Genomic DNA, 22,633 nt, shown 5'->3' on the forward strand with positions numbered 1-22,633 from the left:
ATCCTGGAAACGTCAGTTCAGCCCTTCTTCAATTTTCCACATACGGTTTGATGATGTCGGCCTGGCCGTAGTTGCTCGTATTGACGCATTTGCCCCTTCGCATTTCAGATACGACGTCAATACAGCGGGATTGCCAGACTTGACCTTCCTTGGCCTTATTAGCGGGAAGGGAAAGGAGATTTGCGGGACGTGGGAACGAGATTTCACATCCGTCGCCAACAGTCCCTGTCAAACAATGGCATACTCCGAAAATAGGGCATGTTTCTTATTTTAAAATAGGGAAGGTGATCAGCATGTCTCTACCAGAAACATTGTTTTGATTTGTTCTGGAACACTGGCAAAAAAGGGGATAAGAATGGCAAATGCAAGGTGGAAGAGTTAACTCGTGTTGATGGCCGCGTTCAGTGATTGGCTCAGGCGACTCACATGCTAATTTCACCAAAAAAAAATATTTCACAGTAGGAACATCGATTTTTAATACCCAGAAATAATTCCGCCAGGGCGGCGCGTGAAATTAACACAAACCCGGGACTTCCCCAAAGGGATAAATGTTTATGGCGGCGCCCTGCCAGCGGAGCATTGGATGTTTTTCATTTCAATGTAATACCACGGTGACCTCCATTGCACAACAACAGTGATCAACGGTTATCGAGCTGAAAGAGAACGAACCCGTGGCTTCAATGATGATGGTCAAACTACACGGAGCCTGTTCAATCAAGGGTAATGTGCGCCGGCACTTGGTAATTGTCCATCGAATGCTGGGCCCGGCAGCCTTGTCCTCCTGTACTTTGTGTATCAGCAGCCGCATAGTTTTTGGTAAAGGACCGCTCGCTACCTCTCAATCACTTGCCAATATAGCGAAGTATAAAAATACCGAATACGCTCAGTTTGTTGACAACTATGCCACTATAAATGGCATTGTATATTGAAATATTATCGATGTTGTACCAAGCAGGTGCAGATCAGCGAGATAAATGGATTGGGGAGAAGAAAAGTGAACGATAGCAGGCGTCATGCCGTGAAGGTTATAAAATGAGTTTCTGAATCCCTTGCAACAGTGGAAAGCACACAGAGACGCGAAAAGAAAGTATGCAAACCACGGGCTCCAAATTCAGAGTGAACAGAAAGATTGAAGATTGTAAACGCTAGAGCACCCAGATGGTTCACTTACTCACATCCTGGAAATCTGTCTTGGCCAAAACCACCTGTTACCAGGAGAGACAGCTCCGTCGTCTGTTCAACTAAAGAGAGACAGAGAAAATATATTGCAAAATCTTGAAGCGCACTATTTTTCGAAAAATGAAAGGCCATTCTGGCCGCCGCCGTTTCATCTCATCAGTCTGGCAAACCATGCATCAAAATGGTTATTAAAAAGGCTCAAATCTAACCTCCAGTCGGTCAAGAAACAATATGCCACAAATGAATGACAGGAAGAAGATAGGGACAAAAAGAAAGAAAGAAAACAAGTCCAGGGATTATGTTTCCATAAGGCTATGGCAAGTAAACTAACAGCATCCGATGTACCATTAGATACGTTATTGTGCAGCAAAGTCGATCCGGTCCGAGGATTTGCCCAACTAAAAACAGTGAAGGACTTCACAATTATCTCGGGTTGGGGTTGGGCGGATCGTTTCCCAAGAGTCCCCGGATGGTGGACTACAGGCCACAATTGCAAAACCTGGGGCAATCCACATATTGACATCGGGTCCAGTGGTCATCCAGGTCATGATGGTCAGAATGAAACATAAAAGAAAAGGAGTGGCGCATAAAGCAAAAGTGAAATAACGGCCAAAATCAAAATATTGTCGTGAAAGTTCGTTTCTATGTCATAAGCGTCGTTAAAATATAAAGTCGTGTCGTCAAAAGAAGAACAGTGCATCGTTTCATCATGTCATGCAGTGTTGACAATGTGTGTTATTTTTGTTTTTGTTTTTCCTTTTTCTTGTCGTAGTCCGTGTTTTTTTCGTGCAGTTTTAGGTCTCGTAGAGAATCGTTGGTATCGTAAGGCTGTATGTGGTGTTTCGTCATTATGCCCAGATCTTTCTTTCATCGGTTCGACTTTTGGGGGTTAGGCAGCTGCCCATCAAGGCCAGCGTCCGGATATTCTCTCAGTGAATCGTAGTTGCAGAAGCTGCGAAGCTTCATGTCGAAGTGCATTGTATCGGTTGGGCAGAAGCATTTATGAGGAAGCAAAATAAAGAAGAAGAAAAAAATGCACACACAAAAAGCATCAGGGAAAAGGAATGGGAGTGGAAGGAGGATGAGGGGAAAAATATCAAAGGGGGTGAAGAGGAATTTTTAACAAATAGGCTTGTGAAGGTGGAGAGATGAAGTCAAAGAGCACGTGGATTTGGCAAGGCTCAGTCCACAGACAGCCTTTGGTTGACAGTCGGTCCACAACAATTTGCGACCCATGAATCGATGCGATAGGTCAATATGAAAGGACGCCCAATGGCACCGGTTTGGTGTGGCAAGTGAGTCGCTGGTTTATATCGTCGACAAAGCAGTAACGAAAAATGAAGTGCGCGAGGCTTTCAAATCGTAGGATCCAAGTGGACGTTCACAAATTATGCGATTTCCGTTTGCTCAGTCGAAAGTTTGATCCCGGTACTCTGATGTCATATCTCGTCTTATTCAAACGAGGCTGTCGAGGAGCTGCTCGAATGAGTACCGGATCGCCGGCTACTGCGGCTGCTCTTGCTGTGGCTGCTTGACGCCTGGCGGCCTCGTCGGTGCTTCCGGTTGGACTCGTCTGCAGGAAGACCTTGGACAATACCGTTCCTGGCCAGCATGCCACCGTTAACGGAAAAATTCCGGCAGACCATAAAGGCACGCATAGCGGCGTTTTCTTGGGCCAGCATGTCCGATTCGTATGCAAGATCCGTCTGATACTCGCGGCCGTTCACAAGAACTAGACAAGTGTAACCGTTGATATCACGGTAACACTCGTACATAGGGTCCTGCCACCCACGACGCCGGCACAGGCCTGTTGGGACGAGAAACTGTCAGCCATACGTTTCAAACTCAGCCTCATTTTTGCGCATACAATCTTCAGATTAAGGAAAAATGAGATTCAAGGTGTGTGCCATCGTGTTATCAGGCTTTGGCCTCATCTCCTTGCAGATTTCACGATGCGGCCTGAAACACCCAACACGATCTTGTCTGCATTTCAGCCCAACGGAGGGGGGGGGGGGGGGGGGGGGTACAATGCTCGCGTGTAGATTGCTACCCCAGATTTGTCGAGCCTCCCACACATGTCAGAGATCTGAGATGCCGCAAGGTACCACGCGGGGGACAATGTCAAAACGAGGCGTTGGATGTTTTCTCGCTAGATAGTATGTAAAAAGAAACACATAAAAACAGGTGTTACCTGTTCGTACATGAGCGCCACGACTATGACGGCTGCCAACCAGTGTTCCGAGATGGGACAATAAGGTTGCGCATACAAGTAACGTCTTCACGGCTGAGAGAACGCGTTGCAAATAACAATGACATGCAGCTGGTGACTTACTCTCTAGGTATTGCATGTAAAAACCGAACGAACTCATTTTGCCTCAGAAACTATTGCCCAATTCGATGCAGCCAGGTGTAAAGAAGGGGTGACTGCAGTGGGCGTGTTCGAGCAGCTAGACGCAGGTGTCAATATGGCGAGCCTGGTAGGCGTCAAACAGCGATCGAGACAATTGACGCTGTAGATCGTATCCGGCGTGAGAAGGGGGCGTCAAAGCTCGAAGCGAGATACACTTGGACAGGGAGACAAGTCCAGTACTTGGGTGTCTAATGCAAATATGCCCAACCGAAACTGGAGCGGCTAGGCAATGGACGTATTTGCAGCCCGACGCAGACGTGAATTAAAACTGAGAGACGGGTAATGGCATATGAAGGTGTTTGCTTTTACACAAAGGAAAGGCGAATAATTTGAATAGACTTGGTATGGTAACCGGAAAAGGTAGAAGGGGGAACGTAAAAGAGATAGAAATACACAGACACCGGTTGAAAGTCGAACATAAGCTGGCGTGCTTTTGCGTGTAAGTGAAATCAGGAGGCGTGATGTTGTGTGTGTGAGAGAGATGTTGGGCGGGTGTGGGTGTTATAAAAGCGCAAACGCGTTTGAGTGTGTAATGTCTGCTGCTATGTGCGGAGAATATGTGCGCGTGCCAGGGCTGCTTTTAAGACTGACATGCAGCTTCGCAGTCGTTTTTCTGCAGTTCTGGTGGTGGTTCTGAGTGGTCGAGAGTGTTGACGGGAGATGTCTTCACCAGCAGTTCCAACAACGGCGAGACACTCGTGCTTTATTGCAGAAAACACCGGCCGCCTGGTGCGGGGCACGAATTTTCTAGATAGCGCTCGGAAATTGAAGACGCAACCGAAAGCAAGCGGGATAGAGACGAAGATGCAAGTCGAAAGATGCGGCTCTCAGGGTGTGACCCATCTTGATGTGTTGGCGCTGCCGTTGCCAGTTGATAAAAACAGTCCAGACTAGGGGGTCCACAAAGCGCCTTTGGAGGGTGGGGAGGGAAATAAGAGGAACGGCGCATCATCAAACCTGGCGCGAAGATCACCTTGATAAGTTCGCTCGGCGGACAGTATCGCTATTTAGCACGAGTTACTGCTGCAGTTGCCGCCGGTTGGAAAAAAAGGAAAACAACAGCAAAGAAAATATATATATATACTAATAAAAATTAAGACAGCAAGGTCAACAGAGTACGGTGGCATTAGGAGGTGTGAGAATAGAACTAAAGCAGATTGGGATTTCTTCTCATATACGGATGGGGTGAGAAAAGAAAGAGGCAATGAGAGTCAACCAAAACATTTGGATGAGCGAGACGCAGAAGATCCAGCCAAGAGTGAGAGGGACGGGCCAACAAGGACAACACAAGAAGCACAGGTATGCATCAGAATTAGAGCTCGTCAAAACTTTTGCAGATTCTTGGGCATTTTGAGACCGAACCCAACAGGGGAGTGTTTGTGGCGGGTACCGAGAAACGGGGAAAGCTGGATGGGAATCATGTTGTAAAATGAAAAGCATAAAAATAAATCAAAAAATGTGCTTCGGTGTATGCAAAGAAACGGGGAATGGGGGGTAAGGAAAAGTAGGGCAGAAAAAAAAATAACATGGTGAAGAAATTGCAGACCAAAGGCCACTCATCATGCAGGTCTAGGCATAGTGAGGTGGCAAAATGAAACCAGCTTCACAGAGCCAATCGAGTGCATTGCGGGACGCGAATGGCAACAGAAAAGACGCGGCCCCAGTAAAACAAGAGCCGGAAGCGTGACAACAAGAAACTTGTCCGAAGAGGCCGCGGGCTGTGGACAAGAAAAACAAGACCAGGCGGCCACCTTCAGTACAACCGCCGGCCAGTCAGATTGCGTGTTTTGAGTAAGTAGCTCCGCGCCGGGTCGGGGCTGCTCGCAGTGGGTTTTACAACCGGCGGGCGCGTATTGCAGTTTTGCAACGGACCATCTTCGGTTTTGCGACTCTGTCGTGCGGTACTTCATTGCCCCAGTCTAGCATTCGGTGGGATATTTTAAACAGAGCGTGACGCCGGGGTATAGTTGCAGAGCCAAAAGTTGACACCCGGCGCCTATTCTGGTCAACCTGGTGTGCAAATTGAAAATCCGCGCAATATACCACCAACATCAACAGCAACGGCTCTCCTCGTGGCCCGTTACGGGAGAAAAAAGCAAGACCATCGAGGTTCAGCAAGATCTCCACTGTGGGCAGCAGTGAAAACATTGCGATATTATCAGGAAAATGCTTTGCCTGGGCCAAAGAACTGCGTCTCCACCCGTCATACGACCGGAGCTTGACCTTGCAGAGAGGGGGCACGGCGTAATGGCATGGTCTGCTAGACGTACCCTTGCGTGGTACGATGTAAATGCGATAGGATGCACGAGCATATGCATTGGGATGTGTGCATGCAGTTGTGACTCTTTGCTTTCCCAGAGTACTTCATATTCCGCTCGTACCCTAGACACAGACATGTTCAACTTGGTGGATGATGCAACGAGGGAGAGCCACTCAAAGTGCCACTGTGAGAGAAGGGAGCGGGAAAAAACGGCGTACTGTTGTAAATAATACTTTTTGGTAATAATAAAGACTGGTAGCAACCGCGTTAGCAAGGAAGTGCAACTTTTTGGGAGCAAAAAAAAGAGCATTGCACAGGTGACTGTAAATCCAGTAAAATAAACAAATGAGAAGAAAGAGTAAGAAAACCCGGTGTTAAACGATTGAACTGGCCTGCATAAAAACACTTAGCTCATTCCGCCAGATCACTCCAACGCTAACCTCCGACATACCGGAGTAGAACGAGTAATAGCGAAGGCAAGGTGGTGGATCAGCGAGATGTATTAAACGCCCTCCACAGAATATGGAATCTGAGTCCGGTAAGGGCGATACGCAGAGATCCCTTTGGCCCATTGGTTGTCCGTGCCAGAGGTTGTCGATGCCTGGCGTTAAAGATGAGCCACTCACACCAAGGAGTAGATTCTTCCACAGAAGACAAGGTAAAGACTTGCGGAAGAACCGTCGAAAAGACATGGAAGCAGAGCTTGAGTGTGAAGGATGCTCCTAAGAAATGTAGCGTTATCCATAAGCCTGTGAGACAAGAAATTTGTATCGAGCAAATCAGAAGATCTAGTAGGGGAGTGGCTGGGACACAGCTAAAATAGGGAACGGAGATTTGAAGTGGACGAAAAGTGTCAACGTAAAGGTGCATGGCTAGCGACGTTGTTGAGGGCTAGGCTATTTGTGCTCGTTTCATAAACCTGCAGTCGTCGAGTTAGTATGCCCTTGTGCAAGATTCGAAAATCAGAAAGAAACAAGGCAGTTGCTGACAATCCTGTTAAAACGAGCAATTGATATGTCGTCTTCGACTGCTTAGGGGGTAATCTTTTGAGGTTGATATCCAAACTGAAAAGCATGAAGACACCACAGTTGAAGACAGTCGACGCCAGAGCCAAAAGATGTACGGAACAAACAGAGTCGGAGCGGGTGTGGAGAGGATATGTAGCCAGGGTTTGGTGGGAAGGTTGCGGACCACGAAGTCGGTGAGCAGGAACCATTAAAAAACTGCAGAAATCGAGCTAACAAAACCCCAGATAACAGACACGGACAGGAACAATGCGCGTGTGTGTGTATGTGTAGAGAGAGAGAGAGGGACCGGGCGGATCAAGGAAGCGAGATGGAAACCAGCAACGTCAATAAGCGACAAAATGAGCTGCATGAACAGCGACCAGGGAGCAAAAGAACCGTTGCATAGGGTGACAGATGTACGGCGGGTGGGAGGAGGAGGGACCAGGGGTTTATTGATCGTCAAGCCAGTCTTTGAACGAGACGCCCTAGCAATGACTTAACAAGGAACCGCAAAGAAAAGACAATGAGGGGGCGTGAGGATTGGAAGGGGTGGTCAATGGGTTTGGACAAATTCAATTGGAAACCCACGGATGGCGTGGTAAAGCAGGCAACCCTATGCACAGTTCTCATGCAATGATGTGTTGGCAATGCTTCTCTGATATTAAACAACGAAACAACGGCCGGCATGGCGGCGACGGCATTGGCAGCGTCGAGAATGCGCGAGAACCATGTGGGCGAAGAATGGGGATGGTGGAAGAAGACGAGACAACAATTGCGGGGAGACAAAATCAAAACCGCGCTCGTTTTGATGTTTTGTTCAATAGACCAATATATTGCACCTTCCTCCCCGACGTTAGAAAACATGAGGCAGGCGCTGTGCGTCTCAAATTGTAGGAAAGAACGAATCAGCAATTTTTTGCTCTGTTTGCGGAAGTCACGCCCCTTACAAAACAATGCACGTGCAACGGACTTTACTTGTTCAACTCCCTCATACGATTTATATCTTTACTGGATTTGCCAACCCTTCAGCGTTGCTTTCTTATAGTTCGTGGCTTCTCAGTGTGAAAAATAGTGCAAGAAAAGCCGTAATGCGACGGAGAGGATATTCACATACATCATGAGAATGCTATTTAATGGGGGGGTGCCCACGCCAGCTCGTCGCTCTTGCCTTAACTAGAAACGAAACCCTTTACGCAAACGTCAAGAACGACGGTGCAAACCCCAAAAGCGACCGTCTCCTCGGAGGATTTATCTGAGTCGTCTCGTATTACCCAGCACCAGCATACAACAAAAAAGAATGAAAAAGAAACGAATAACAGCACACAACGGTCGGCGCAGCCGGTCCAGGGTACGTCGGGGTCCTGCAGGCAAACTAGACCCTAGCAGAGCGACAGCCTCTCGAGACGTCAATGGCATCTTTGAAGTGGAGAACTGAGGAAAAAAAGGCAATGGCAAGCAAGCGACAAAGGTCGAACCAGAAAACTATTGACAGGAAAGAAGTGAAGCATATGGAAGGGCCCTTTTGCAGCTTTTGCTGCACCTTCTCAAGATTTGTTGTCTCTCGTTTTGCCAGTTTCGACGCAGGGCATCAGCGCCAGTGCAAGCAAACTTCCATGACTGGTGCTCGGCGACATGCAAGGAAACGGGGGAAGTCTGTCTTGGACGAGGCAGTATTACGCAAGGGAGCCACCAGATGCCGCTGGCCTAACCCTCGATCCCCGCATGGAACACAGAAGCGTCGTTTGCATGGCCGAAATTCGACGGTTTGGAGCTTGCTTCGAACACTGCTGATTAGACGCCCCAGTGCCGTCTTCGGCAAATCTCTCCGCATCTCTCAGAATGAGGGCATTGAGATCTCATCGGTTCGTCTCATCTTGTCACAAAATCACGTGCATTGCTAAAAATCAGAGCCGGTTTACAAAAGAAAGAAAGGTGAGAAAGAAGGTAGAACGGAAGGGTTAACGGCAGAACAACGTTGAACACGCCCGCAGCGGTCGAGTGGGACATGGGATGGAAAGGACCTTCCGTTTTTCGCACAGCATGAGTGGATCTCTGACATGGAAGAGCGCTGGAAGAGAGAGAAAAATGACCAATAGCCCTTTTATGTGGCCTCGCGAGCACCTCGAAGGCAGCTTCGTACTCACAAAGTGCACAATGCAAGCAAGCAAAACGAAGACACAAGACTAGTGGCTGATCCACTGTTGCCGATAACTTCTGCATTACAGGCCTGCCATAGCTTATCATGCGACCACGCAAACCCCTCGGCCCAGTTTCTCTGTAGCTGCCCTTACGTTGTCTCTTTCCCCTCGGTTCCATACTGTTCTGGCTGTGGGAAGCGTTTTGCCAAAGTGCTCTGCCAGAAAGCTGAGTAACGAACAAAACACCAAATGGGAAGAGTATGGCCATCATTTTCTGTGGGAAGCGTGCCTCGGAAGCAAGGGGCAGTCTTGGACTCAACACCACACCTCGTTTGGTTCTACTTGCCTGCCAGTCGTCAGCGATTTGGTAATAGCACGGACACCTGCAACTCCTGGAATAGCTTGACGTGTCCGGTTCTTTTTCACCGGGAGAGCTATACGGGAGCACAAATAATGCATGTACAAACCTTGGAGAAGCCAGCATATTGCTTGTTGTGCACATTACATTTCTGTTGTCTCATTGTCTCATTGCCTCATTACATCTTTTTCGTCTACCCTTACTTGACATAAAGCCCTGTTGGGGAGTCCCATGTACTCTGGGCACAACGGCAGCCATATCCATGATAGATGCATATGTGACGACGCGGTGTTCCTCAACAACCCCCAACGATGTATGCCACTGCACACCATGGCCGGCAGCGGTGCTGCAACCATTGCATGCTTCCTCTAATTTCCTACAAGAACTGACGACGCCAGACCCAGTGGGGCAAGGAACACCAGAAGGGCGTGTGAAGTATACAGCCCAGAAGGCCTCTTTGTGATTCTTTTCTTTTTGACCCCTATTTGTTTTCTTCTTTCACGCTTGTTAACTTTTTCCCCGTCCATTCTATTCGTCTTTCCGAAAGATCCCACGGAACACGGGAAACGGATAGCATGGGGGCCAGGGTAACATCCAAATGGCGGAGGCGGAACAGAGAGGTGAGCGCCACGGGCGAAAAAAAATAAAGAGGGAAAGAATGTGTTGTTGTGTCGACTTCTTTCTTTCTTGTATTTTTTTTGGCAGTAGTTTTTCCTTTCTCCCTTTTTGCCTCTTTGTGCCCTTTGATGCTTCAGTTTTTTTAGTTCTGAGGCCTTACTTCGACACCGACCAGAATGGCCACCACGTCAGAATGAGAAACGCCAGGCATTCAGAGAGCTTCTCATTTCAAGCCATGCGGTACCGGAACGGAGCTCGATGCCGACCGCCCTTTGTTGCAGCACGCGGTACGTTCACGCCCCCAACGGTGAAATATGAGCATGCATGCATGCAAGTCATGGGCCAATGCAACGCATTCTATTTATGATTTTATCTTCTCGGTCGATTTATGCCTATCTCTCGGCCCCTGCAAGGCCCCGTTCTTTGTTTTGCCCTTCATCGCTTCCCAGACTTTCCTAGTTTTGGCTCTGTTGGAGATTTCCCTTTGCCTTTTTTGTTCATTTTGGTTGAAAATTTATCGACCCACAGTGGCGTGCAACGTTCGGAGAAAAGCGACAAAAGGCGCACGAGAAGAGAGAAACATCAAGGACATATTATAAAACGGGGAGCAACCCAGGCAGTGATCGTCTGATAAATGCATGTGCTGGCGTAGCCACACAATAAAAGGCGAGGCCCGTTACGGCGGCCAGGCCAAGTCTGATACGTGGTTTTCTGCAGGACATGCAGGGCGTACAGGATATGCAGTGCATGTGGTGGCAAACAGCAAGAAGGAGAGGGAATGGAACACACAACAACAAAGCAGAAAGGAGAAACGTGCATGCCATTCCTGTCTGCAACATACGCATTGCGAGTGTCCAGAGAGGGGCGATGCAGACAAGATAAGTGTCACAAGGGCACACAAAACATACAGATGGAGGGTATTGCAACACGTTCATCTATGGCCACATACGAGGTCTCTACTCGTAATAGTAGGAGAGACAAAGCCAAAGCCTGGAATGAATTTGCATGCAAGTTCAAAGTTCGCAACGTAACACGAGGATCAACGCGGCACGGACTAGGCAGCGCAGTTTCAACAGGGCGAACATGAAAGAGTGTTTGATGACACCGGTCAAGTTTTATTATTTCCATCGTGTCTCGTAGGATCTCATCTTCCGAATGACAATATCCCCGGCCCTTACCTCTACATCCCGGGATAGGCCCCGACCCGCAAGGTTCTTCCTCAAGATCGGCAGGACGAGAGGAAGCTGTGATGGCCAAAATGCAAGTCGCGGTGGGCAGGAGCGAGAAACAGGACGATTAAATAGTGTGCTGCGATCCTGGTTGCCATGCTGGATGCCGTGAGCAAAATCATTTGCGCTGGCAGGACTGGGCCTTCCGTTTGCACCACCTTTCCATCGGGTCGTCCTCTGACTCGAGATCGAAATTGTATATGGCAATCCATTGCAATGACATTTATGGAGATTACTGTCCACTGTCTTGCTATGAATATGTGTTCAGTACGAGAGCAAATCCATGCGGGCCCACTCTCAGAGGAAAACTGAGCAGGCTGGCTTGTCTTACATTACTCCTTTGTTCTTTTTGTTTTCATTTCACTATCTACAAATGCAGGGCCAAGACATATATAAAGAGGAGGTGCCAGGCAGTAGCAGTTCGTGAGCATGACCTCTGCACTCGTGCATGCAATCTCTATCTTGTACCTTTACTTTTTTGTTCTGGATGGTCACCGTGATGAATAGACGGCCCTCAACCTTCTGATATCTCGTCATCATGCCTCGTTTCCCATCGGCCTCCAATCCCGATTATGCGCACACGGTCTCGGCCGCATGCACTTTGTTCACCTATTTGTATTTTATCTATTTGTTGATTATTTTTTATCCGCGTCATCCTTTATTTATTCCTCCAGTCTCTCTTCCTCAAGTTTACGTAGGCGGTTCTGTTCTATTTTGATTTTCAGTCAAGTCTCATATAACCAGCATGACCGCCAACTCAGCCTTGGCCGCAGAAAAGGCGGCCATGCAACCCACCCTCACCCACCTCACCCTTTTTTTATTGTCATCGATGTATCTGGCACGGGCCGACCAGTTGGTGACTAAAATGACAAGGAGGGAGGAGAGGACGGGTGACTGAGCCAGCCAACCTTAAACCAGCATGACATGTTAGCAACTAGGTATAGAGAAGACCCTTTGGCGATTCAGCCGCTAATCTCTGTCGCCATGATTATGTTTATGAATTATATCAATGTGTTTATTATGGTCGTCTTGGATAAACCAAGGTTGTTTCTTTCTTTCTTTCTTTCTTTTCTTTTTTTTAAAAAATTTAAAAACCTATGCTTGTATATGATGCTACCTTACTTGGCAAGGTTAGTAAGTCTACTATTTAAAACAGTTTTCGAAGAATTTCGGCCAAGTACGGCACAAACGTAGATAAACAAAACAAACTAAAATCACGAAAGCAATGCAACTGTAGATTTTAAACGACTCGGCCTTGAATTTACAAAGTTTCCCAGGCTCCTCCTTCTGTCGACGTATATCACTACTGTGCTTTTTTAGAAGCCAACCTTGGCCCTAAAGTAAGCTTGGATCTGGTCAACACGTTCGGCTGAAATGGTGTAAATGGGGTGCACGGTACACACGCGGTCTTCCTCGTCAAAGACCTGCATCCCCCCTTCATCAGAAAATGGGAAAGGCGAGGCTTTCCAGACGGGTTCGGAGTAGTTGTTGGCCCCTGCATCGACGCCAGCCTCCACATCCGTCTCGGTGGCCGGTTTGTCGACCAGCTCCCACTTGTGCTGAGCGGAGCTCAGACCCGATAGGACATAGCAGGTGTGGTACGGGTCTGACATCCTGCAGGACAAGAATTGTTAGCTTCGTTCCCTCGAAAGGAAGACAACAAACACTTGAACATTATTTTTTTTTCATAAACACACCGTCCTGGCTTGTCTCTGAGGCCACCGCGTTTCGTCTCATCCTGACAGCAGCAGAGAATGTAGCGGATCAGGCCTTCACGGCTGAACAGAGACTGTGGCGGTTTCGGAACGCCATCGCTGGACCTCTGGAGACTGGCCTCGACCAGGGGCCAGCAGTCACCGACCCAGTGGCTGTAGCACCCGTCAACAAGCTTGTTCGTGCGCCCCGAGAAGCCGCCTTCAGGGGCGTACTGGCGCGATGCCAACCAGGACACAAGACGGGGCACGTTGAGGTATCTAAATGAGGTTAGATGAGTGATTTCTCAAGTGGCAATAAGCAACACGACAAGCGAAAGTGTCCAAGCCCGGACAGACTCCAAACCGTTCTCGATCTCGCCGCCACCACCGCAACAACAAAAGTCACCACAGAGGCAGCCACGGCCTGCTGCTACCACACCCATAGGGGGCACCGGAAGACCAGATCGGGCCCCATTTATGCATGAGTTGTTGTCACTCCGTGAATGGCCAGTCCCAGGACCCTCATTCTCAACTTCATCATTTTTTTCTTTTCTTTTCTTCGACCACACCGTCTTCGTCTCCTTCTCTGAATCGTCTCCGCCTCCTCATTAAACGAGGGCATGGTACATACCGCGGAATGGATCGGTTGGGTGAGTCTAGAATAGACAGACAGCCCAGGGCACAGAATGCATACCCGCCGTGGGCTTCCGAGCCTGGCTGTGCCGATATGCCGCCCTCGTATGTTTGGCCTGTGGTTGGCAGATTGTCCCCTCCGGTTAGCAAAGGCAAACAAGGATCAAAACGGTCATGCAGGACAAAACAGGACGAGCATGGTCAATAAACAAAAGGTGGGAACCAAAGAATAGATATGCACGACATCTGCCACGTAGGCAACGCAGCAAGCAGCAGGGATGATCGGAGTGAGTGGCAAAGAAAGGGAAGAAAGGAAATAACCTACACCGCTGCACATAGTTAGCAAGCCCCGTGTAGAGCGTTGGCTTGTCGGACGTCCAGGCGGGCGAATCCGGGCTCAAGTCCAAAGGCAAGTTCAGGATCGAGATGATGACTGCCGCGCAATAAGCTCCTCTGTCGAAACTCAATGTCAGCTTTTGCTTTGTCGAATCCATCCACTTCCTCACTTATCTCGCACTCTAGATCCCATTGTTCCATCTTACCTGACGTCTTCCTCGCCGCCCACCGACATCTGGAAACCACCATCCGGCTGCTTCAGTGCACACAACCATTTCCACAAGGCCCGCCGGTCAATGGCCTCATAGCAAGCCTCGCCACCCACAATGGCCAGCCCCATTACCACGGCGTACGTCGTAGCCAGGTGCGATGACTGCCCGTGGCCGCCACCGAAGCCACCGGACGCGTTCTGCATCGACCGCGCCGTCTCGACCAGCCGTGCACGATACGGCGTCACATCTTCGCCCAGCAAGCGTAGACCGTTGAGGCACCAGAACAGGAACCAAGGCCGACTGGGGTCATAGCCGACAAATGTGCCTGGCAGTGGCTCCAGGCTCTTGTGGAGGAAGCGAGCGTGACGCTTGCGGTCGAGGCGCGGCACGCCGAACTCGTTGAGCGGTGGATCGCCGCTCTGGACATTCTGCCTAAAGATGTCCGTCAGGCACATCTGGGCCGTGCTTTCCTGCATCTCAGAGGTGTCTGTGATGAGGCGGTCACGCACCAGCGGCATGTGGGTGAAGTACTCCGGGATCATGACGTCGGGCTGAGTCTGGACTGGGCGGTAGGGAAACGTGTTGCTGCTGCTGCTGTTGTTGTCGTGACTGTCGTACCGGCCACTTGTGATGGGAATCTCTTCGTCTACGGTGTCGTCTGGGTTTGACGCCATGGCTGGTACCCACCGGAGCGTCGCGCTGCTCTTCTTTATAAACACCGCCCTGTGGCGGTAGCGAGTAGTCCTGGACCGCGCGCTTGCGCTGACCATGTGTGTGGGCACGGATGCGTAGTGAATGAGAACAATAGCAAATGTAGCGCTGGTAGAATCACCAGCTGGAAGATCTCCCTTGCAGTTGCTTCTTACTATTGTTCCTGTCGCTGAAAGGTCCCTTGTCTGTTGGCGCCGACTACCGGTTTTCGGTCTCCTTTTGCTGGGTAGGATTTCGGCCACTGGCGGCGAAACCGAACGGCCTGAATTCAGTAACAGAGTGTGGAAATGTGCATAGAAGCAATGAAAGCAGAAGACAAGGCACCAAAGTAAGAAATTCCAGATTGAGCAACCCTAAGCTGAGCTAGTCTTTCGTCGAAACTTGAGAAAATGTTATGAGTTTGTTGGTTCGTACTGTGCGGTTGTGAAGGATGCGTTTGTTGATGGTCGTAGCCGTGCGGTGTTGAAAAAATATGATTAAAATTTTAAAGAAAAATTTAGGTCCATCCCTAAAATGCGTGTATTGGGTATGAAAGTGTGCGAGACGGCATCACAATTGAGATGTAAAGCTTCATAACGAGACAGGACTTTGCTCGTGCTTTCTATCGCACCTGCCAAAGCTATCGTAGTCCAACCGTGCAAAGGGCGGAAATATGGCACTGTTTGCACTGTGTTAACCTGACAAGCGCCACACTATTGCGCCACAGCACCCGTCTGTCTGGCACGCCCCATTCGCTGGGGCGCCTCCATCAACAAATTGCTTGCGAAGCCCACATGGACGAATAGCCTCAAATTTCCGATCTGCATGAGTCGACGACTGAGAAACCACCAGTCTTGCACATCCCACGCTTTCTGGGGTCATTTTTGCGCAACGTTCAAGCGATCTATTTGGTTCAATCTTCTTCTCAACATTTGAAAGCCTTCTTTCGTTTCTGTCCCATTGGCCCACCGCTTTTCCCCCGGTTGGCGCTTCTTATTTTGTTCATTTGCACATCCCAAATGAGGCCATCATCAGTTGCTTGCGTGACAGCACCATCTCATCGAGCCTCCCGCCCCGGAGCTGAGGCCACCCTTACCGGATTACGCTCGCCACCACCTAGCTATGGACAGTATGCCGCCTGCAACACTGTGTCTCCTTGTGTATGATCTCAGCTAGCCCCGTCGCAGGCCACCGCCGCAGAGGGAGATAGTGCCGACAGTTTTTAGCTTCACTTCGGCCGCTTTTTCTTCTCACCTTGATCTGAGATTGGATCTCACTTTGCCCTCACCTCGCGCCCACGCCTAAACCGCGTGTGACAGTCTCCCAGTGCCGCGCCACCGAAGTCGGTGTCAACGCCATGGCCGCTACAAACAGCAACATGGCCGCTGGGCTGGAGGCCAGCGAGGCCGAGCAACATTGGCTGTAGGTCTTCGTTGTTTATGCCTGGTTTGTTTTATGCATTGCACAGTATCTGACGCCCTTGCAGTGAAGCCAAGAAAACCATACACTCCATGGTCAAAAAGCTGGAGCAGATTGATAAAGACGAGGCCGGAAGCAAGAAGCTCCTCGCCGAGCTCGAATCCGTCGAGCATATGCTGGAAAGGTAGGGTGCAAGGCGTCCTTCTTTTTTTCTCTCCCTTTTTTCTCTCTTTTTCTCTTCTGCTTCTTCCCTCGTCCTTTGCCTTCCCACTAACACGCTGCCTATCAGCCTCCGTCTTGCGTGCATGGCTACGACCTTTACGGACTTTAAATTTTCTCACAACAACCGCGTGCTCGACCGGCTGTGGCACGTCCACACTCTTATCAGCACCGAGTACAAAAAGGGTCTGCAGCGCCACCGCGGCCAAGGTCAGATTGTGCAATTTCGCACCATCGAGAAGCAGTACGCCAAACACCTCAAGACTGCCCAGTACTTTTACAAGGGCTTCATCGAACGGCTGTCTGCCCGCTACCGTCTGCGATCGCTCCAGCGCGTCGCCCATGCGATGCAGTCGGGCAACCTCAAAATCAGCGACGTGATCGATGCTGACGAAGCCCATCTAAGCGACGAACTGACCATGGCCTGCTACCGCACAGTACTGCATATGGGCGACATTGCGCGGTATCGTCTCAATGCATCTCGCCAAAAGGGCCACAGCCCGGATGTGGCCATGACGTATTACGCACTAGCTCAGGATCTCATGCCGCAGGAAGGCGATGCCCACCACCAGATGGCCGTTGTGCTCGCCGAGCAGCGTCGTGACTTTGACGTTGTCTATCACTTTCTGCGTTCCTGGTCCGTGCAGAAGCCTTTTCCACTGGCCCCAAAAAACCTGGCATCAGAGTTTAAGAAGCTTTTGCAGCCGCCCTCCAACTCTCGCAAGACTGGTAATGCACCACCGGACGCTCACGATCTCTTCGGCACCTGGCTCGTGCGCCTCCACGCCAACTATTTTAAGGGAGAGGAGTTTTCCTCACAAGGCGAGCTAGAACGGGAGGTCCTGCATCGCTGGGAGGCACTGCTGAGGCAGTCAGCACAGCCTGCCTACCTGCAAAAGGCCGTGCTCATGAACATCGCGGCATACGACATTGCCCTGAAGAGAGTGCAGTGTGAGTAAAGCACGAGCTTCACTTAGCCTATGTTGTTTGCCATAAACTAACGTCCACAGATGAATGGACAGCAGCAAGCTCGCAATCTTGTCAGTTCATCCTTCAGTTCATAGTACGCACTATCCTCGTCCTCAGTCGGGTTCTTGAGACAGAAACACAACGTTTCTTTGAGGAGACTGCGTTAGAAGACGAGCCAGAGGCTGTACCGACACCTGCCACGCCTGCATCCGCCAAGAAAACATCGCCTACACCCGCCGAAAAGGGCGACAAAAGTGACAAGAACTCCAGACACAACGGCCGCAATCGGGGTGGCAACAGCAACAACAACAATACAAATGCCAAGAAGCCCACGGATACCGACGTCCAGAAACAGTCCGTATCCGACACGTGCCTATCGCTCTTCCGTGTCTGCGTGGCATGGATTGCCACCCACTACGAGGATCTCGTCAAATTCGAAGGGCACCTCACTCCTTATATCGCAGACATGCATCGGTCCGTGACCCGGTGCCTGAATCTTTTTGTCGAGCTCATCACCAAGACGGAGGCGTCACCCACAACTTACCTCCTCCCCGAAGACGTTGAAGTCATCGGCCTCGCGACCCTCGACGGCTGGACCGCACTCCGGGAAGGCGATGCCAACAGCGCATTCAAGCCGCGCTTTGACGAGGAAGGTGTCGAGCGTAAAAGCAGCACGTACGAAACAATGGCCCGTATCTATGACGTCGTCGAGTGCACGGTGCGTCTCATCGGCGACCCTTCGTTCCCATGGGTTATCGAAAATGCACAGGAAGATGGCCGCAACGTGACCAAGATCTCTTACTCTGAAGATCGTACGTCAGCACCCGCGCCTGCGATTCCCCTCATGTCGATCCCAGCCACTGCCTCTATGGTGTCCGCCTCGTATGCAGCTGCTTCAGCTACCCCCAGCTCTGCCAGTCCAGCACCTGCTATAAAGCGGCAGGCGCCGTCTTCAGATCGCAGCCGCGAGCCACGCAATCGGGGCCAAAGACCTGCCGAAGTCACTCAGTCTGTACCCGCCGAGGCAGCCCCTGTTGCCACTGCTGCGCAATTCGGACAGCCCACGATCAGCTTACCAATAAATGGTCTCGTCAATGTCTCTCACCCGGCTGACTCGCGTCCCATGCCCCCTCCTCGGCGTGTGAGCTACAAGGACATGGATGACGACGACTTCCTGCCAGGGTCCATGAAAGAGCCTCCTTTTATGCCACTAAACAGAATTGCAGCCGCCCCGATTGGCACCGGCCATGACCCCACCACCACTACGACCGACTCGGAGCTCGATTTCCTTGAATCGGCCGCCTACAGCCGCGTCGCCAACTTCTTGACCCCGCCTGAGCTGAATCCCCAGCCGCCACAGGTGGCTGCGGCTCACAACATGTCGCCGTCGTCGCCGTCGTTCGGCATGCACTCATCCACCGTCGACGACGTCTTTGGTCAACTGCAAACACCCAGCATACCCAACGCATCCAGCTCCATGTCGCCAGCCGCTAAGCCGATTCCGAGCTCACCTTGGGCCGGCAGCAGCTACATGCACTCACTTGGGTACTACCCTCAGCAACAGCAGCAGCAGCAGCAGCAGCAACAGAAACAACAGATGTCGTATAGCATGTCCAACATGGACCGCCAGCCGACGAGCATTGAAGACCAACTGGCATACTTGACGCTCGCCAAGGAGCAAGAACGCCAGATGACGACGGCTGCCGCAGCTGCTTCGGCCGCTGGTGTTCAGATGCAGACATCCTCGTCATCGTACGGTATAGACAGTTCCCGCGGTTTTCCCAGCGCTCTGTCTCCCGTCGGCGCAGCCAAGCAGCAGCATCACAGCCCGAACGGTGGTGGCCCGGCTGGGTTTGCCAATCCTTGGGCGACGACTGGTGGCGGCGGCGCGATCGGCGGCAATCCCAACGGCTCGCGTCTGCGTCCTCAACAGCTTCAGCAGGCCCAGGCGGCGTCGCTCGGTGTTGGAGGGGCCGTCGGTGCCGTCGGCGGCATCGGCTTGGGCCTGGGCGGCATGAGCAACCAGCCGGCTCCTGGCTCCTCTCCGGCCATGCTGTACTCAAGCAACTTTAGCATGAATAACAGCATGCCGTCGGTGCAGAGTTCGCGTGCTCCTGGTGGAGGCAGCGGCGTCTTTGATAGCTCGTACGAATCCATCTACGGCTCCCGCGGAACCGACAACGACTACCAGATGCAGCAACAACAGCAGTTGCAACAGCTGCATATCCTTCAGCAGCAGCATCAGCAGCAGCAGCAGCAGCAGCAGCAGCAGTTGGCTGCGTACGGCGGTTACGGAGATTTCAATGTTGCCGACGACAGGATCATCGGCAGCGGCAGTAGTGCCCCGATTGCGTCTCCCTCGTCCAACGCGATGTGGCAAGATGCAGCCACCGCCTGGGGCCGTGGCATGCCACTCGGCAAGGACGACCCGACGCATTTCCGCAACACGATGCGGCAGTCGGGCCTCATGGAGGACACGAATGCGTACGATCGCAATGCGCTGCTGAGCGCCCTGGACGAGGAGGCCGGCTCAGCCCAGCCGCGGTGAAGGCAATTAACGACAAGGAGGGGGAGTTGGTCGCCTTTACGAGTCAGAAAGACGAACAAGACAACGGCAACCCGATATTGATACTCAGTTCGGCAACGTATTCTATGGGCGTGATCTGTTTTTGTTTCATATTTTGGGTCGAGCTACGATGCTACCCAAACCACATAATGAAGTTGAGGGTTACTTTGTCTTTCGAACTGGGACCGGCCAGGGGGCTGTCTTGATTGATGCGATGGCGCGATGTGACACGAAGCAATCCACACACATTAAAGATCAAACTGGGGCGATATCATGGCCTGTTGCAGTGGGGAAAATAATTTGTTGTTGACCGAGCTAGAAATGTAATTATCTGGTGTACTGTCTATGTAAATACGATGCCATTTTCACACCTATTGTCCTTATTTGTTTAATACGCTAATACCACTCACCAGGCCGTATCGCTCTTCCTTTTTGAAACTTGTCGACTATCAATAATCAGGAGGATATCATAAGTTGAATTTTTTGTCGTAGCAGTTCATTGCTGCTTTAGAACCTTCCACGTTAAGCAAAAAGGTCCAGTGCCCGTCTCTTTGCTCGCGGGATAGCCACATGCTACTCATGTTGGTCCCCGCTCCGCATTATCTATGTAACGTATAAATGTCCGTCGTAAAACAAATGGTAAAATCATAACCTCCATGTTGTTGAAACCTTTTACAAGACGCCAGTGCAAATTTATGGCAGTCCTCGTTTTGGGTAGACTCCCCAAAATAAAGAGCAAAATATATATAAAAAAAATTCACAGACCATATTTGCAGTCCGCATTTATGCCTTCGGGGTGAAGGTCTGCTTCGGGAAGGGGTACGAGGCGCCGAGCTGGGTCAGCGACAGGCTGGCCAGCCACTGGCCCTGGTCAATGCAGACATCGAGCGTCTTGCCCTCGATGAGGCCGGCCACGAAACCAGCAGCAAAGGCGTCGCCGGCACCCAGGGTGTCGACAATGTCGTCCTTGGCAATAGCGCGGACAGGGTACTCCTTGACCTCGGTCTCGCCCTGGACGGCGACCAGAGTGGGCTGGCTGCCGTGCGTCACAATGGCGACACGCTTGCGCTTGGTGTTCTCCTTGGGCAGGTCGGCCATGTACTGGGCAATCTTCTTGAGGTCGGCCGTGGTGGCCGTGCCATCGACGTCGGCCAGGTCAATGTTGCTGACGCCGTGGGTGTTGCCAAAGGCGGCAGCCTCTCCCTCGTTGCCGAGGACAAAGTCGAGGTAGGGCAAGGTGGCATCCAGAGCGTCCTTGAAGGCGAGCGGGATGAAGGGGGCCGAGATGGACAGAACAAAAGTCTTGTCGTTAGCCGCGGCCTCCTTGGCCAGGGCCATAATGGCCGGTGGGCACACCGTCAAGTGGTAGCCACCAATGTAGAAGGCCTCGGCGCTCTGGACAAGGGACCAGATGGCGGGCGACTGCAGGTGCTCGAGGTCGTAGTGGTTGGCGGCACCGAGGTCGGTGACCATGGAGCGGTTGCCAGGGGTCACGACGACGGCGCAACGGCCAGTAGGCACCTTCTCGTCGACGCGGTACTCGACACGCAAACCGGCCTTCGCGGCCGTCTCGCTCAGGATATCGGCGTACTTGTCCTTGCCAACACCGCCCAGGAAGACGACGCTGTCATCGGGCAGGATGTACTGAGCACCACGGGCGGTGTTCTGGGCAGCACCGCCTGCGGAGAGGGCGGCCTTGCGGTTGTTGAGGAAGTCCTCGTAGATGCCGAGGTGCTGGGGCTCAGCAAGGATGGCATCGTTCGCCTTGATCTTGTAGGTGTCCAGAGTAGCCTGGTCGCCGTCGGCAATGATGTCTGCGAGCTGTTAGTGGGGGGAAGGGGGGCATTGTTGATATTCATTGAAAAAGAGGAGGATGGAGAATCAGCAACGTACCGAGGAGGGGGTTCTCCAGACACAGGAGGCGGAAGTTCTTCTGAGCAGCCATTGTGGACAATTGGGTGAGGTAGGCGGTATGTGAGGTAAGGGGAGGGCGCTGGTGAGATGGTGAGTTCGGAAAACGACAGAAACGGGAGAAGCGAGAGAAAGAAGAGGTCGAGGTCGAGAAGCGGGAGGGACGACACAGTGAGCTGCTGCTGTAGTTCCAATTCGGCAGGATAGCAGTAGCGGGGTTACGGACACAACCTGTAATAGTACTGAGCCAACAGGGTTTTCTCGCCAGAGTGGGGCAGCAAGGTTGGCCAGCAAAAGCGACTTTGGTGACCACGGCAGATGAGGATTTTAAAGTCGAGAACATGGTTGGAATCAATCAATAGCTAGAAATAAAATATGGAGGCTGTCGGAAACGTGGACGAGGTGGACAGATCGTTCGTTTGTTGTCTGGGCTGCAGGTCAGCAGGTCATAGATTTGGCCGTTGAACGCCAACCGAACTACTAAAAGACAAAAAAAAAAGTGCAGTCACAAAGGAGCAGACTCCGCACCATGCGCATTGCTTTGCACACGCAAACATATGAGAGTAATTCTTTTTTATTTTTGAGAATATAGCAGAATGGCGCCTGTTCCCGGTCGTATCTTTCCCAGGCCCCCAACTACCCCAGCGCACCTGAGTCGGCACCGGCACGACAAAGCACGGCGCTGTCCGCTGGAGAGAAGAGCCCCGGAACTCCCGCCCGAAGGTTTTCATGTTTCAAAAATATAGACAGTATTCTTTTTCGATTTTAAGAAGTCCAATGCCCGT

General features: G+C 51.2%; 4 protein-coding genes across 4 annotated transcripts; 1 reads left to right on the forward strand and 3 right to left on the reverse strand.

The window, feature by feature from the left end:
- Positions 1 to 2,630: 2,630 nt before the first annotated feature.
- SPSK_06731 (uncharacterized protein) lies at positions 2,631 to 3,034 on the reverse strand (the record flags this gene model as incomplete). The annotated part of the gene is made up of 2 exons (XM_016733429.1): positions 2,631 to 2,986; positions 3,016 to 3,034. The coding sequence occupies 2 exons, from the start codon at positions 3,032 to 3,034 to the stop codon at positions 2,631 to 2,633; spliced, it is 375 nt and encodes a 124-aa protein (XP_016592542.1).
- Positions 3,035 to 12,515: 9,481 nt separating this feature from the next.
- SPSK_05989 (protein farnesyltransferase subunit beta) lies at positions 12,516 to 14,844 on the reverse strand (the record flags this gene model as incomplete). The annotated part of the gene is made up of 5 exons (XM_016732697.1): positions 12,516 to 12,813; positions 12,897 to 13,172; positions 13,525 to 13,642; positions 13,852 to 13,979; positions 14,069 to 14,844. 5 exons carry the CDS (start codon positions 14,842 to 14,844, stop codon positions 12,516 to 12,518), a joined length of 1,596 nt encoding a protein of 531 aa, XP_016592543.1.
- Positions 14,845 to 15,783: 939 nt separating this feature from the next.
- On the forward strand, positions 15,784 to 19,919 carry SPSK_05835 (Telomerase activating protein; the record flags this gene model as incomplete). The annotated part of the gene is made up of 5 exons (XM_016732544.1): positions 15,784 to 15,924; positions 16,092 to 16,186; positions 16,251 to 16,367; positions 16,473 to 17,351; positions 17,489 to 19,919. 5 exons carry the CDS (start codon positions 15,784 to 15,786, stop codon positions 19,917 to 19,919), a joined length of 3,663 nt encoding a protein of 1,220 aa, XP_016592544.1.
- An 801-nt stretch (positions 19,920 to 20,720) lies between these two features.
- Positions 20,721 to 21,882, reverse strand: SPSK_06388 (adenosine kinase; the record flags this gene model as incomplete). Its single annotated transcript, XM_016733094.1, has 2 exons — positions 20,721 to 21,751; positions 21,831 to 21,882. 2 exons carry the CDS (start codon positions 21,880 to 21,882, stop codon positions 20,721 to 20,723), a joined length of 1,083 nt encoding a protein of 360 aa, XP_016592545.1.
- Positions 21,883 to 22,633: the final 751 nt, after the last annotated feature.

The sequence above is a fragment of the Sporothrix schenckii genome, assembly GCF_000961545.1.
Source record: "Sporothrix schenckii 1099-18 chromosome Unknown Cont38, whole genome shotgun sequence".
NCBI classification, from domain to species: domain Eukaryota; kingdom Fungi; phylum Ascomycota; class Sordariomycetes; order Ophiostomatales; family Ophiostomataceae; genus Sporothrix; species Sporothrix schenckii.